Raw genomic sequence first — 16,759 nt, 5'->3', positions numbered from 1 at the left:
GTAAAAGCACAAGAGCACCTTTTTAAGTTTCAGTGGTTTGTTTTTCTCTTTTGCTTGGTGTACGTTTTTGCTGCTGTGGTCCATTTATTTTTTTGAGTTTGGGTCTAGAGCACAGATGCCAAACTCTGGTTCTCAAGGGCCACTATCCAGCATGTTTTCTTGTTTCCCTGCTCAACCACACCTGGTTTGCATGACTGAATTATTAACAGGCTTCTACGGACTTTAAAGAGGTAATTGAATCACTGAATCTGGTGTGTTGGAACAGAGAAACAAGATAAACATGCAGGATAGTAGTTTAGTTTTTTTTAGTTTAATAGTTTATTCATTTCAATTAAAAACAAACTTAAAAAAAGAAACACAAATCTAATAAAATGAAAGGAAGCAGAAGAAGAAAAAAAATCTTATATCTGACCCTATTTAACAAAAAAAAGAAAGTAGCCCTCGATAACCTGAGTTTGACACACCTTATCTAGAGTGTAAACAACAAAAAGACAGTGGCAATAATTCCATTTGTAAAAAACCTGTGTTTTGGAGGTATCGTGATATACAGTATATTGTGTATCGCGATATAGCCAAAATATATCGGGATATAAGATTTTCCTCATATCGTCCAGCCCTAAGCCCTAGTAGTTACAGTAAAATGCTAAAAAAATCTTTGGGTGTTGTAAAAAGCACAATATACATTACTTTAAATAGGACATTTTTAAGGCCAGATAGCAAAGTACGAGTGAATCAACACTGAAATATAGTTAGGCATAATATTAATGTTGAAATCATATAAAAAGTGGTCTGTGACTTACTTGTTGAAACAATGTTTTCAACCATAACTGATACTATATCAATGATGGTTTAACATTGATTAGATGTTGGCATTTCAGTCTTTAGAATTTGACCATGAAACAACATTGATTCAGTAACTTTTTAACATTGGTTATTTAGCTTGAATTGGATGATTGTTTGTTAACCAAAAATCAACTTGTTTGACCATAAATCAACACTGAATTAACATCTTTTGCTTTTTGGGTATTACTTATAGAAAAAAAAAATTGAACTTTAGGTTTTGACTGTGTGTGACTCATAAAATATAAACATAATTGTTACGATTCACTGCGGTGACATTTGTAGATCGACTCCCCACAGTCAACCCAAAGAGACCGAGCCAAGAAATCTTACTCAGGGTTGACATTTTGCTAATTCCTGCCTATTGCTGCGAGGATTTAACAACGTCTCCGTGGGTGATAGGATTTTAAGTGTACCGCTTCATTAGTGCCATTAAGGAGAAATTAAAGCTGAACTTTTTCCGAACACTTTAGATTTATGATTCAGTGTTCAGGAATGTTAAAGAATTTAATGGGGGGGATGCTGAACTTTTTGGGGCTTACCACATTGAACAGTCAATGGCATATTTGTAAGTGCGTAGTTGGCAGCTGCTTTGTGGTCTAATAAGGAGCTTCATGGTTTTGTTACTCGTCTCCGGTGGGATTACATCACGAGCGGTTTCCCCTTACAGCCAGTCACCCTTCTGGCAAAGAGACCATCATGTGCAACATCTTTGTTGTGCTTCACACTGCAGCTGAGCCCTCCCTGAGACCGTCTCACTCATTATTACGAGTCCTAGGGTATCAAAAAATGAATTTGTGTCCCGTCTGACAGACTATTATTATCGCACTGATTGATGTCGATGCTATTTTTAGAAACTGGATGGTAACAAGGCACTGTGAGCTGTGAGGAAGGAAAGGCGATGCACCGCTGTTTTAAAAAAAAGTCTGATCGCTGTGCAAAATGGAAATAAAATCACAAAGCAACAATTATTTAATAGACACAAAATCAAATCAAAGTATGTTTTAATTTTGGTTTCTGTGTCATATTGCATAAATGTTTGTCTTAAAACTAAAGTTAATTGGCTACAGTGTAAAAAATTAATGTTTTAATTAGCAAAGAGTTTAACAATAATTCTTCCGAAGAATGATTAAATATGATCACTTCATCATTAAGCAATTTGGAGCTTGGAGAAATGTCTGCAGGAAGAAAAAGAAAGAGTGACAGTGTTTGTGGCCTAATGTGGAATAAAGACAGATACAAATTCATGGTGCAAATTAATGCATTTAAGCCAATGTGCAGTTTATTAGTGCATCTACAAATGTAAATACATATTTAAAGAAATTAAAGGCCTCAATACTGCAGAGCAATAGGCTTAGGTTCAGCATCATTTTATAAGAGGCTTTCATTTTTTCCACCAAAATCCATGAACTCCATACGTGGCAGGAGTTTCAGAGAAACTGAGACGTTTATTCTCTGAACATGACATCCCAGTGGCTTTCAAACCCCAAAACTTGTTACGACAAAGATTAGTTCACCCCAAAGATCCAGTTCCCCGGCAAAAACAGAGTAAWATAGTATATGCTGTTAAGTGTCAGGAGGACTGTGATCAGTCATACATTGGGGAAACAAAACAGCCACTGTTCAAAAGAATGAGCCAGCACAGACGAGCTACATCATCGGGTCAGGACTCTGCAGTTTACACTCATCTACAGGCCAGTGGTCACTCTTTCAGGATGAAGATGTTCTCATCCTTGATAGAGAGGAACGTTGGTTTGAGAAAGGATTAAAGGAAGCCATCTTTGTGAAGAAAAACTCCACCATTAAACAGAGATGGAGGCCTTCGTGTCCGTTTGTCCTCCTCCTACAACGCTGTTATTGCAAGTATGACTCCGCCCCCTGTGAGCAAAAGGTATGAATCAGGGCCCCAATGATACCAACACAAAGAAGGAAAAAGACAAAAACAAGGGGGCGTTGAGCCCYGCTTGCACTCACTACATTCACATAACACGACACCAAATAACCACAGCCGAAGCATCCAAACCAATAAGTCAGGTGATGGAGCACATGACCCTCTATGAACAATAGAGCTAATCATGCCTATTGTTAGGTGATGGACCGGGCCCTCTTTTGCATGTGACTAACCTGTTTGTTCACCATGTGGAGGCAGTGTTTATAAGGCTGAGTTCACCTGAAACTCCTCAGACTGAAGAAGTCTCTTGGAGGAGAGACGAAACATTTCATTAAAGAAGAACCCGTCCAGAGGACCTACTTATTTTTTATTTTTGACCATGAACTCCAGGTTTCACCTCCGTCTGTTCTCCTTTCCACTGAGTTTTCCACTTGTTTCCATCATTTCAATCTCCACAGTACACAGTGGAGCTACGTTTTATTCAAACTAACCAGCTGTGTGGTGTCCGATTTAGATTTTAGACATTATTCAACAATATCTCATCCTGGACTAAAGTTGATTGGACACACGGCTTGCTGACGATAAAACACTAATGTCAGAAAAGGTCACCTGAGAGGGTGATATGAAAGTAAACAAGGGCCCTAAGCTGCATCCTGCTGCCTTCGCAGCAGGCTGATTAAGAAGTAATTAGCTCAAAATGAGCTCCCGGTGGGAGGACTACTCTTATTCATCACATACTTTAATTTCAATTACAGCTGGCTGAGTTAACCTGGAAAGGATAGGTCTTTAATATTCACATCTTGATTTATATAACTGTATGCACTGGATTTCGTACTCTCCATTCAAATGACCACACTCTGTGCACACAGCCAATCCAACAAGCCAATCACATCATGTTCTCAAAAGTCAGACTTAATTACCACTCTGCAGGTTTGGACAACTTGTCACATGTCAAGATGCAGATTTAGACTGTGAAGAAAGTCTAAACAAATCAGGCTCTCTCCTGCAAAACTAAACTGACTTTCCTGCTAATCGTTGACAGGATGTGAGCTTCTCGGCTGGTCATTATGCTCCAAAAACCAAGCATGGAAATCAGTTTTGACTGAAGTTTGGCTCACTTTTATTACTTGTCTTTCTAAGCACAGCTAACTGGTGTCCATCAAATGCCAGCAACTTTCCAGTTAAACTCATTCTGGCCACTATCGCTCAAAACATTAGAGCTCAGACTGTAAAAGGTCTGTGTTTGGGTAAACTCGGGCATGCATGGTGTGAATTCCTGGTTTATGTTCGGCTCTGCTGAGACCAGTGTCTGTGGGTGAACAGAGAAAGCCTCCAATTCTCCCTGCAAATAAACCTGTGAGGTTTTTGTGACGGAACAATGAAAACAGCCAACACAACCCTGGGTGAAACCTGGACACAAAGAAGCTCTTTGTTGCTCGTCCTCACCGTCCATCCTGCTGATTTCATGATGACCACATCTGTGTGGCACATTTGCTTTGATCCGGTACAGACAGTAGCCATCATTCTAAAGATATCTCCATCACCTCCCAATTTCACCTTTTCATACTCATCCTTAGGCCCTTTATTAGACTTGTGCATTTCTGATTTGGATTCAATCCRGCACCCTTCTTTTGAGAGTCAGCAGCTCTAAAACTTAGCTCAACTGCAAACCATTATAAAGACAAAAAGTTTAACTTTTTCTTTGCTAGAATATAAGTTRCTTTAAAGAAGACATATGTATCATTAAATCGTTCAGTTTGGGTTTATATAAAGTGGAACTTCAATGCTTTGGTTTGAATTCCTCCCTCTTGTAACTCCACAAGCCCCTCTTTCACCTCCTTTTCTGAGGTGTGTCTCGGATCAACTCGTTTTGAAGCTCTCTCTTTAAATCTAAACAAAGCGTCCCCCCCCCCCCAATCCAGGTTCCAGAGCGGTCCGTTGTAGTTTGATAGAGCAGAGGTTCTCAAACTGCAAGAGGCATCTTGGGGGTCCTCAAAAAATTTCACTAAATTGTTCATTTGTTTTTATTTTTAAAAATGCATAGGCAACAATGAACTAATACAGCAAACATAATAAATTAAATAAAAATATATATTCACCTCACATCAATTGGTTGAAATGAGAGTAAATTATCTTTTAAAACAGCATGGGGTTTATGAGGGGGTCCCTGGAATTTTTTCACTTTTGTAAGGGGTCCTCAGACCCAAAATGTTTGAGAACCCCTAAAAAAATCATCAAATCAAATTCATATAACGGATGTCTGTATGTAGAAACACATCTGCCTTTAAAATAATAAACATATTTGATCAATACATGAAGATCTTAAACTGATGCATTTTGGTTTAGTTCCAAAATGACATTTTTCACACAGCTGCTGTACCAAAGCACGCACATTGTGCACCTTCATGGATCGATCAGAGTCGATTAATCTTCACACCCCTGTGTTTCTCCAACACCCTCCTCMCCACTCCAACGTTGTCCTCTCATTACTAAAGTAAGGAAAAGCTTGTATCCTGCCTCTTCTCGTCTCCTCTGCCACAGAGCAATCCCTCACATGACTGACTCCACCAATGTGGACACAAGTCGCCATATGGGAGATTTAATTAGCGCACACCACAAGCACAATCGGCTCCCTCACAAAACCACCGAAGGACACGGCAACTTCTGCTTCCCCTGTAATACTAGTCTTAATTAGAGCAGTCACAGCTCCCTCCTAAAGACCTTTATACCAATATAACCTAYGTAAAAGATGGTAAAAAAGGGAAACGAATCAAAACAAATCCTCTTAAAGCTGCTGAGTCTTAGAGGAAATTACAGTCTGGTTAGTGAGGTTCTATCTTTAGAGCAAATGTGTGATTACAAGTGTTGGTCTTTCATTAGAGACCTGTGACTTTACTGTTAGTTAGCAGGCCCATGTTGCACATAAAGTGCCCAAAAGGTTGTTTAAATAAACCTTAAACTGATTTAAATGGCAACAATTAGTTGTAACAATAAATCGTCTGGCAGGTAAAGTGGATAATATTGATCTCTTTGTTTCATTGCAACGCCTAAACGATGTACAGATGAAGATGAGTGTTTTTTTCTTGCAAAACATTAGTAATAATTAATGGTGCAGTCTTTTTGATTTATTTCATCTCTGGTTTTTATAAGAGACACTTTCTGGATGATTAAACACAGAATTTTATTAAAGGGGAAATATGCAAAATCCACTTTTTTAGCCATTAAATACATTTTGTTGTGTACTTGGAGACTCTTAAGAGGCAGAAAAGTTGAATTTAGCCTCTCCTGGTGCTGCAAAGATATCTTTATATTCTGCTTGGGTTATATTTTTAAGCCCGCTCAGTTTTCTTTATATTCTATGACGTTTTCTGAGCTATTGCTAGGGCTGCGCGGTATATGCGGTAGATGGTAGAAACGGTATGAAGTTGGCCTACGATAGAAATTTATACTCTACCGTCCTATCGTCATTACATTACCTGTGTGAACAGGGCTCCGAGYGCAGAGACAACTGAGCAGGAGTTCGAAATATAATGAAGAAATTCTAGTGTTTTAAAACACGTATAGAGAGGATAAATCCTCAAAATATCCCACTCCCGCTGTAGGAAAAGTTACGTTGTGTCACGGGATCATTTCCTCCCTCTCCTTTCCCCTCCTCTCGCTGCACGTCGTGCAGAGCGAAGCTTTAACAACTGTAGTTTTTCACACCCAATTGTCAGAGAAAAAAAGTTGTTTTTTTATGTATTATTACCCACAGAGATTATTTTAAAAAAAGACGTGGACATTCATTCAGTCGTAAATCCATCTTGCTAATGTAAAGTCGGCTTCCGCTCTGATGATGATGAAGATGAGCACGCAACAGAGCAGCAGCTGATAAGTTCAGTAGGAAGAAGCTCATTGTTTGGCAGGCAGATATTAAAGCAAAAACGTTGGGTTTAATTAAGATTACAGTTTTCTGCAAAAGAAATGCTCTAAAAATTACATTATCTTAACTTTTCATGATAATTCTCAACCGCGATATATACCATTACCATGAAGGGGTTCAGTTTATACCGTGATATGAATTTGAGGTCATACCGCCCAGCCCTAGCTATTGCGTCCAATTATCTGCAACAGAACTGCCAAAAACGTTCTGGACTTACCAACTACAATTTTCTCATCTTCATTCTCCTCTGGTTCTGGGTCAGACTCTGGTTCTGGGTCAGACTCTGGTTCTGGGTCAGACTCTGGTTCTGGGTCAGACTCTGGCTCCAACATGTAAGGCTGGATGAACAAGTCTTCTGTTGTTGACATCTTTCAGTTGAGTTGTAAATAAAAAATTTCTCCAAGCCAGAAATGTAACCCTCCTCTCTCAAACTGGAGTGGACCGGTCGGGAAGCAGGAGGGGGGCGGGGCTTGAAGYGTCTTAAAGGAACAGCAATAAAACGAGCTGCTGTGAGAGACAYGGCMGAATAGGGGTGAAAGAGGGGCTGGKAAAGTTAGWCTAWGAAGGAATTCAGACCAAAGCATTGTAGTTCCACTATATAAAGACCCCAACTGACTGATTTAAATGTGAAAAGGAAGGATTTAAAAGCGAGATATGTCTGCTTTAACACCACATATTGTTTTTTTTTTTTTTTTGACAAGAAAGTAAGTTAAAAAAATGCCTCCCTTTCTAATGTTTGGTCATTTTCTCAGGTATTTTTCTTTTCCTTCCTCATTTTTTTGAGTTTGTTTCCTCTAAACAGACATTTTTTTTCTATTGATTGATTGCATCGGCATTAATGCATTTGACAAATGCTGTTAAACACAAGCAATTTGTACTGATTGTATTTACTTCTTAATACAATAGAAAGGGTATAAACATATGAAAAGAAATATCAGTGTTTAGCTCTTGAAATGATTAYACATTCATCATTGACCCTAGTGTTGTTTGGCTTTGCGACAGCCTTTATACACATGGCAGACTATTGATTTTCAGCCTCCAGGCACTGAATGCGTGCAGACAGAACATAAGCCTGCCAGATGAAGAAGATTTCARGAGTAAGAGTGTTCATGGGACGAGTACGAGCTGCATATCTCATTCCCCTGGTCTTTTTCCAGACTGTAATGGCATCCTGTAACAAGGCAGACATACTGACAGAGGTTAMAGCTGTCACACAGAGTGTGAGACAAAAAAAAATAGGGGAAGGTAAAGTTAAGGAAACTGTTTGCAGATTCACTTCCTCTCTCTTCACCATTCTTCTTTTTGTCCACCCAAAACCAAGATTCAGATAGACAGGCATGAATGAGTGAGTTTATTGCTGCCATCTTTGGTGAAGTGGAGTTTATAGACGCTGCAACGACGAGGTACTTATTTTAGCTGCYGTCTTACAGCTGAATCCTCAGGTGTGTTAGCTTCCTCTGGAGCAGATAAGGTCAAAAAACATGTTTTTTGTTAATATTGGTGGCACCTAAAGGGCAACAAAACAGCTATGGAGCTGCTTTCTTGCACCATAGAATCAGTAAAACAGCTATGGAGCTGCTTTCTTGCACCATAGAATCTTTACATTATATCAGCTTGCAGGTGGTATTTACTTTCAAGTTTCTGCCCGTTTCCTCAAAACTGAGCAAATGCATCATGTATTTGATGCATCAGCAAAACTTCACTGCTTCACTTCTTAACAAATGCAACTAAAAATGTCATTTACAGTCCAGTAATTTCATTTCCTTATTCGCACCAAAAGCCCACGCTACTTTTAGTCGTTTCTTGTTTCAGTTTTCTTCTCCAAACGACTGTAATGACCAAAAAAGATGAAAACTGCACCTTTCTTTCATTGTTCATCTTCAGAAATTCTTCATGATTGCTGGTTTCTGATAAGCTTACCTACTTTTAATCTATGTGCTGTAAATAATGTGATGCATTTTTATATTTATAACTTGTATGAGTGTAATCTCTATGGGGATCTGTATGGGGTTCCACAGGGTTCGGTACTGGGTCCTCTGCTTTTCTCCTTGTATATGCTTCCTCTTGGGTCGATCCTCAGAAAACATGGTGTCGCTTTTCATTGTTATGCTGATGACAGCCGGATATGTCCCTTTGCAGAAAAGTGATGCTTGTTCTCTTCAAACCTTGCTGTCCTGTCTTAACGATGTTAAAGATTGGTTGGCCCTGAATTTTTTGAGTTTTAATGAGAAGAAAAGGGAAGTGATCGTGTTTTCCCCTAGCAGCTCCATTGTGTCCCCCCTTGTTGATTTGGGTCCCTTGTCAGCCTATGCAAAGTCTACTGTCACTAATTTGGGTTTTAAGATGGACAGTAATTTTAAGATGGACAGCCAAGTTAGTCCTGTAGTGAAGTAAACCTTTTTCCACTTCAGACAGCTTGCACATGTGAAGCCTTTTCTCTCGCACCAGCACTTTGAAACAGTAATCCATGCCTTCATCACCTCTCGGCTGGATTACTGTAATGCACTTTATGTTGGAGTTAGCCAGTCTTCTGTTGCACAGCTCCAGTTGGTTCAGAATTCTGCTKCTCGTTTGCTAASTGGAACAYGTAAAARGGAGCACATTACACCWATTCTGGCTTCCMTCCACTGGCTGCYTGTTGCCCCATCTTACCTCTCCCRAGCTTCTCCATCCCTATGCCCCTGCACGGTATCTCCGGTCAGCCAATCAGTTGCACCTTAAAGTACCTARRACAAAGCGAACCCTCAGAGGGGATCGAGCATTTTCAGTTGCTGCTCCAAAGCTCTGGAATGAGCTACCCCTGCACGCCAGGCAGGCCTCCTCATTGGCTGTTTTTAAAAATAATCTCAAAACTTATTTTTAACTCACTGGCTTTTAACATAGTTTGAGATCTTGTCTTTTTTAGCTGTTTTTTTTACTTGTTTTTAATGTTTGAGTGTTTTTAGTGTTGATTTGTTTTATTGTTTTTGGCCCCTCATGTACAGCACAGAACTTATGCATATTTCTGTAAACTCATGGGCATTGTTTTTTCCCCCTCCTCAGGCATTTTTGCAGAGAATCAGACAAATTCCAGATGACCAACAATGTCTCTCACCTGAACATGTCAAGGTAAAGATGCATAAGAATGTATTGAAACCCTTCTTCCCACGCCACCACTTCATGTCTTCATTCTCTTAAAGTGCCTGTGACATGAAWTTTTTAAAATAAATATAAAGGCATTATTGGAAAGATAACATTAATAACATATTGCAAAAACAATTCTCCGCTGCTGAGTTGAACAGTTAGAGATACTGTATTTGCATTTGAAGTAACAGGAAGTGATGTCAAAGGGGAATGTCTGCATGGAATAGAGCGTTGATAAAATGACTAAGGACACAGACCATAGAGAAGAATCTGATGTTTCTTTATATTGTTTTGAGTCACTATCAAAGAGAGATGATGAGTCAGAGTTCAAATAATGTAATTTCAATAAACAAAGACTAGARAATTCTCTTTTGTAAAGAGTTCCCCTTTGATGTCACTTCCTGTTTCACTTTGCCTGAGCCAAGTTCAAAAGAAAATATGCCATTTTTGTGACCAAATGGGTAAAATCACGTTTTATGCAAAGTTTCTTATATTAAAATGTGTTTTCTTTGACTTTTTGTATTCGATGGATAGGCATGTCACAGGCACTTTAAAGCCCAGTGCTTTAACACCATYCTTTTTTCATATAGATCCTGTTTTCAAACATCGAGGACATCCTGGAGCTGCACAAAGAGGTGTTCTCCGTCGTGGAGACCAGTCTGCAGCCTGAACCTCATCCCAACCATTCGCTGGGCCACGTGTTCCTCCAGTTTGTAAGTGCGCACACACGCAGAGAAGTGCATGAAACGACACCTGAGCGCGTATTTGTCCGCTGCGGTGTGCGTGAATTCCACTTCCACACATTAAAGCTCTTGTTATGGGCTGCTCGTAACCACAGATGCAGGGAAAACTGTGCAAAGCCCGCATTGAAAATATCCCTGTAATTCTCACACAAAACACTCCTCCCAACTCCTGGATGCCCCCCCGCCCACCCTCTTACAACCCAAGAGACCTTCTTTTCCCTTTCCTCCCGTCTCTTACAGGCCTGCATCCTGTAGCAGAATGCTTTTTTTAAAATCCTCAGTGTTTCTGTGTCAGTTTATGCTACCAGCTCCTTTTCTTGCCTCTCCATCACTGTACAGAAGAGATTCCTCTCCGTTCTGTTACTCCACCACACGCAGCCCCACCCCACCCTCCCAGCTCCCCTCTGTTTGAACTCGCATGGCCCCCGGGAACAAACAAAGAAGGGTCTGTGTTCGGGGAGGAAGAGATGGTGTGTCACTCAGCGAGGGGACAATGTTTCTGCTGGTAGCACTCAATCTCGAGCTTCTTCTTTCTCTCCCCGTTTGTCMCTCTGTGATAATCTATCTTCAGTTCACTTTCACTAAAGGCACAAAGTACGTCGACTTGGTATTCCACCATCAGTATGCTCCACCAGCCTCCGGGATGGTGTGGCAGGAACACCGCTATAAGCAGGCTGGAGTTTCACAAACCCCAATCCTAAAGAAGTTGGACTGAGGTGATAATTGTGAATAAAGACAGAATGTAGAACCCATATTTTAATCACTTTGGAGCATAGTTGTTTTTCTTTCAGCTGCTACAGCACCGAATGCCCTTTTTGATTCAACCTAGACTCGAACTTGCAGCCTCAAGATTACGAAACTCTGCCACTGACCACCAAACTACAAACTAAGAAATTGTACCATAGTATTAAAAAAAAGATTAAAGGGGCAATATTATGTATTTCTCAGGCATATATTTAAATTCTATACCATAATAAAGTAACGGTCATCTTCAGTTGTTATTAAAATGCTGTTTATATGTTTAAATAAAAATAAACKTGACTTCTCATCGTATCTGTTTCTAAACGCCTGGAAATAGGTCTCTGTCTCTTTAAGAAGCTCCTTCTGCTTCTGTCCCGCCCATTTCAGCACAGGCCAGGTGGGTGTGTGATCTGTTAAACAATGGTAAATAAAATAAATATATGTGATGAGGAAGCTCGGCTTGGAGACACAGTCCAGGAGGAGCTGGTCCCAAAAGGTGGTTCTAGTCCCAACCAGTGGTTTTTGCTCCCCTGCCTGGCTGCTTTAGCACACCACAGGATTTCTCAAACATGCAGGAATGAGTCAAAGCAAGACTCTGGGCATGTTTTTGATGGGAGGATAACATTATAACGATATAAAACTTAAAAAAAAGTTGATTTTACATGATATAGCCCCTTTAAGTAATTTTGAACTTGATGGCAGCAGCACAGGGCCAACAAAAGGACGTAGAAATAACTTGTATGAAAAGGAAATAGCAGAACAAGCATTTTGAAACTAAATAGGTTWACTGGCAACAGGTTAGTAAGAGGACTGTGTATAAAAARAWTATTTTWKMGAAGCTGATGGGCACAGAGGCTTACCAGTCTGCAAAGAAACTGCATCTAAAAATGGTGGAACAATTCCAGAACAACAATCCTCAGCTGAAAATGAACAAATTTAGACTTTCCCATCATCTGTACCTCATAACATCAAAATATTTAAACAATATGAAGATAGAAAGTTACTAATTGTGAAACAATCACTGACAACCTGTTTGTGGAATGAATGACATTTAATGACTTTTGCAGAATTGGCTCATTAAAATGTACCTTCACACTGATGCAGGTGGTCACGGTGCAGGGCCAAGTGTCAGGGCGTGGAATCAATTAAATGGAACTCAACATGGTTTTTCCATCGCTCTGTGCTCAGACTTAAAATATGAAAGGGCAGAATAAATAGAAAAAAAAACATTTATTACTTAATGAAGTAGTTTAAAAATAAGATAATTTGTGATCTTTGTGTGTTTTCAGTTTTGTAACAGTTAGGTCATCTTCTGCAACATACCAGGTAACATCAAATTAAAATATTATAATATAAATAACAAAGAAAATATGCAATAAATTGTTTTGTACCATTCAGATCTCTATTTTTTTAAAATGTGAAATTAAGGAATTTCATTACATCTGAGACAAATGTTTGCTTTGACTCAAAGATGAAGAGATTAAAAATTAGGAAAGCTCACTTGAACTCAAGATTTTAAACCTTATTCTTCACAAATGACAGCTGGGACAACAATCTGATACTCCTTTTATATTTATTTCAAATTTTCTGAACTATCTTTCTTTTTACATTTTTGCTTATTTTGAACTTCAACACTAGTTTTACGTAGATTTTTTTCTGCAAAGGTATTGAGCTTTCCACACAGCACCTTTTGTTCCTGTGTATCTATTACACTTCCCTCACCAACCCATGACCTTTGTCTCCCTCACCGCTGACACCTCTCCGCCAATCGGCTGGTACCGTCTGGCACCCTCCAGCCACGGCCCTTGACCTCCACTAGAGGTCAACACCATGACTGGGATTTGATTAACCCCCCGCATTGTTCCGCAAGATCACAGACAGATTCAGTGCTTTTCAAAGTCGGACGTTGCCAAGATGGTTTGACAAGTGGCAGATTTAAAGGGAAAAATGATTTTTTTTAAAGTTTGCATTAAAAGAAAAGTGAAGAAATATATTTTTCTTTTCGCTAAATACACTGGAAGCCTTAATTAAAAGCTCTTAACACTCATGTTGGATAAAAAACAGGGATTGCTTCGGTATTTCCCATTTCAGGGAATGTATAAACGTTATGTCATTATGTATTTTCTGGACTCTCTTATTTAGTACGTTTTGACATGATGTGATTCCTCGTGTGATTCTACCCTCTCATCCAAGTCTGTGGAAAAAAAACCCATCCAATAACAAAGAATTTAAACAAAGACTTACACGTTTATCAAAGGAACAACCGAAGCCTTTGGGCTATTCTGGGCACAAATGACGTCTTTCAGCAGCGTAGTTCTGGAGTTTGGGCACAACCCTTCAGAAGTTGCTTTTTTAGCTTATAAGCTACTTTAAAAGGGGCCTGAATTGACTATGTAGTTGTTGTTACTGGAGGAGAGGAAATACCTCGGAGTGACCTTTTTATATGTAAACATGGGTGAAAAAACAGGCTTATTTTTGTCAAGAAAGAGGTTCATTTCAAGAGCTAAAAAGGGTATTACAGATTTAATAGCTGAAACTACCCAGAAGTATTTTAACCAAAATACACAGCAGCTATTTTTAGATGATATCTGCCTCTCCACAACAGTTAGCTTCAGTTTCAGGATAACTTTGATTAGGTTGGCTCAAACRTTGTGTAGAATGCAAATGCCACACAGCACATCACAGTAGATCTTTGGCTTTTACCACAAAAAACAAAGTATTCGAACACAAATCATTATCTTCATATGAGTGGCATCTTGTTGGAGAGAATGTTTGGACTTTAGGAGAACCAGTCATTTATTGTTTTAGCTCTTTTGAAGTTTTGAACCTGAAAGCACAAAACTGTAATTCATGCACTTGTGAATTTTTATAGATATTGAACATTTGCCACAGTGCTCTATTTTGGAACATGTTGTTTTTTTTTTAGCTTCCCTCTTATGCAGGGGTCGCCACAATTGGTGAACCCGCACAAAAGATTTGGCGATAGTTTTGCACCGACTACTCCACTTGGATCCACATCCTCAGGATTACAAGACCCCTGCTGTCGTCCCACAGGGTTGCTTTTTAAATTTTAATCAAATCAAATATTCTGTTCAGCCAGAGAAAAACCATTTTAGTCTGTTGTGGCGCTAACATTGTTACAAATTAACACAAAGGCCAAAATGGTTTGTCTAGCTGTGCGTTGTTAAGGCAGCTCCATGTTACCTGGGGCTTCACACCATATGCTAGCCCAGCTGCTGCTCACAGTGGTGGTTTTGGACTGGATCCCCTTCCCAAACATGGCTTTCATTGGGTTTGTCCTCCTGTTTGTGGGGTAAACACTGCCCACCGGTTACTTTGTGCTTCTCACTTCTGTTACACGTGTGCAAACGGTGTTTCTTTTATGTCGAGGGGATCTTTGTTTGGCTAAGGCACGCTGTAATTGTTAGGTTTACATGTGTGGACGTCAACCTCTAAGCCATTTCAGGTTTTACCTTTTAACTCCTGCATTCTAACACCAATCGTCGGATTCGATGATTGAATTTTTGTCCTTTTTTAAAAGTCGATGCTTTCATGCAGGAAGAGGCTAAGGGACAACAAGAACCTGTAGTTTTGGATTTCACTTACGAGGCTGTTTCAAACAACAGTTTCAGTTTCAAGAAGTTGACATTAGGCTCCTCTGTGCATCTGGTTTCACATCCCAATACTTACCCATTGTTAAAAATGGGTAATCGGCTCCAAGCTACATGGTTATACGTTCAGCTTCAGCGYTCTGCAGTTTTAGTGTCCCGTGTCAATAATGCATTTCAGTCTGCATTGTTTTTTTCACAGGCTGGAGTGTTGCATTTCATATTGTAACAAAATCTAAGCAAAGCTCCTGCATTAGTTGCTGCTTTGTTTTTGCACATGGCGTGATGCTATCATCTGGGAGTAAATGAGGAAGCGTTGGCTCTTTGCGTTATGTGTGTATTTGTATTTTCTTTGTAATCTTCAGAGCCAAAGCATATTTTGATATTAAAGTTCAAGATGACACAAGAAAACACACGCATCCAAAAGCCACTGGTGCTGAGACACAAATCTATTATTAAGAAAAAGTAAAAAAAAAAAAAATCATTTTCTACCCTAAAGTGTTGGTTAAAAACAACCTGTGCTTGAGCCATAATAAAACATTTTTTCAATTTATAGTGCCATTTAAAGAAACTCTCACCTCCTAACAATCTTATATTGCAGCTAAAACTTGTTTGTTTTGTTCACAAGAGCCTTTTTTGTCCAGTTTTTCCTTTTTGTTGTGTAAAAGTCCACAATCGTCTGCCTCCGTTAATTCTTTGTTGTGAACCAGCATGTAAAACATGACGTGAAGTTCCCGGTGTGTGATTATTTTTTTATTTTTATTTTTTGTTTTGCAGAAGGAGAGTTTCTCGGTGTACGGAGAGTACTGCAGTAACCACGAAAAGGCTCTGCGGCTTCTAATAGAGCTGAACAAAATTCCCGACATCAGGACCTTCCTACTGGTAAGACACGTCAGCGTCTCTTCCCCTTGCCTTTAGACTCCGAGGTATAAAATCCTTCTTTAGCATTTTTACTGGATTCTTCTCTTCCTGTCGTGACTTCAYCAAAGTAAAACTGATGCACATTAATATCTAAATGTGTGTGAAGATGGAGACATTATCACTGCTTTTCAAGTTTGCAACACTTTGTAGGAGAGGTTGGAATCACAAAAACATGCTGCAGTGAATAAAGGCTGAGATTACYCTGATAATTCTGCGACATAACTCTTCTCTGAATGTATTTGGTGCTGAGCCGCTGCTGTAAAATGTAAGTGGTTCTTGTAAGGCCCAATTACTGCGTTAAAAACTTCTCTCTTTTTAATTATGCATGAAAAAAAMCCAAAACGCTTCCATCATTTGATGCCACACTTGTCTGTATCCTCTGCTGTGAGTGTTGTTGGACTTATATTTTATAATATTCTCTTTTTTCCCCAATATTTCTTTACTTCCTTCATCCTATGTCCTACATTTCATTCTTCCCACGAGCCTCCCCTTACTCTTTTTTTTTGTTTTTTTGCATCTGTCCAAGCTGCTGCTGCTTCTTTTTTGTCATTCATATCACCTTCATTTCCATGTTGACACACGAATAAAGGACAGAAACCATAACAAGGTCTGCAGGTTCTTCCTGTGTGGACAGGATGCGACCGCCGTCAAGGTTACTTTTGTGTATTGTTACACTTGTGGTGCTTCCGCAGCCAGCTGTTTCCTTGTTTTTGACACCCAAACCTTTGGGCACCGGACAATGAACTTAAAATGGCGACAGGAGGACCCTTAAGTGGGGCCCCATCTAAGGAAATCATCTGCAGATCGGCCAGCTGTGAAGTGTTGGCAGCCTTTTGGATGCTGGCGATGAGGTCTGAGCCTCATGTTTTGTCATTGTCTGAGTTTCTTCCATGACATTATTCTGATCCTCAGTGTGTGTGTGTGTGTGTGTGTGTGTGTGTGTGTGTGTGTGTGTGTGTGTGTGTGTGTG

The 16,759-nt window shown here is 39.5% G+C and overlaps 1 protein-coding gene across 1 annotated transcript in view; it reads left to right on the top strand.

The window, feature by feature from the left end:
* LOC106522391 (phosphatidylinositol 3,4,5-trisphosphate-dependent Rac exchanger 1 protein) overlaps positions 1-16,759 on the top strand; it is a gene marked incomplete at both ends in the record, with an annotated part of 74,659 nt that overhangs the window by 18,106 nt on the left and 39,794 nt on the right. The window contains 3 exon segments of the mRNA XM_014015379.1: positions 9,696-9,761; positions 10,367-10,489; positions 15,646-15,750. Of these exon segments, the coding sequence (XP_013870833.1) occupies positions 9,696-9,761; positions 10,367-10,489; positions 15,646-15,750 (294 nt within the window).

This window comes from Austrofundulus limnaeus, unplaced genomic scaffold, assembly GCF_001266775.1.
Source record: "Austrofundulus limnaeus strain Quisiro unplaced genomic scaffold, Austrofundulus_limnaeus-1.0 Scaffold128, whole genome shotgun sequence".
In the NCBI taxonomy this organism is placed as follows: Eukaryota; Metazoa; Chordata; class Actinopteri; order Cyprinodontiformes; family Rivulidae; genus Austrofundulus; species Austrofundulus limnaeus.
The sequence above is the reverse complement of the archived record's forward strand: the minus strand, read 5'-3'. Positions and strand labels throughout refer to the sequence as shown.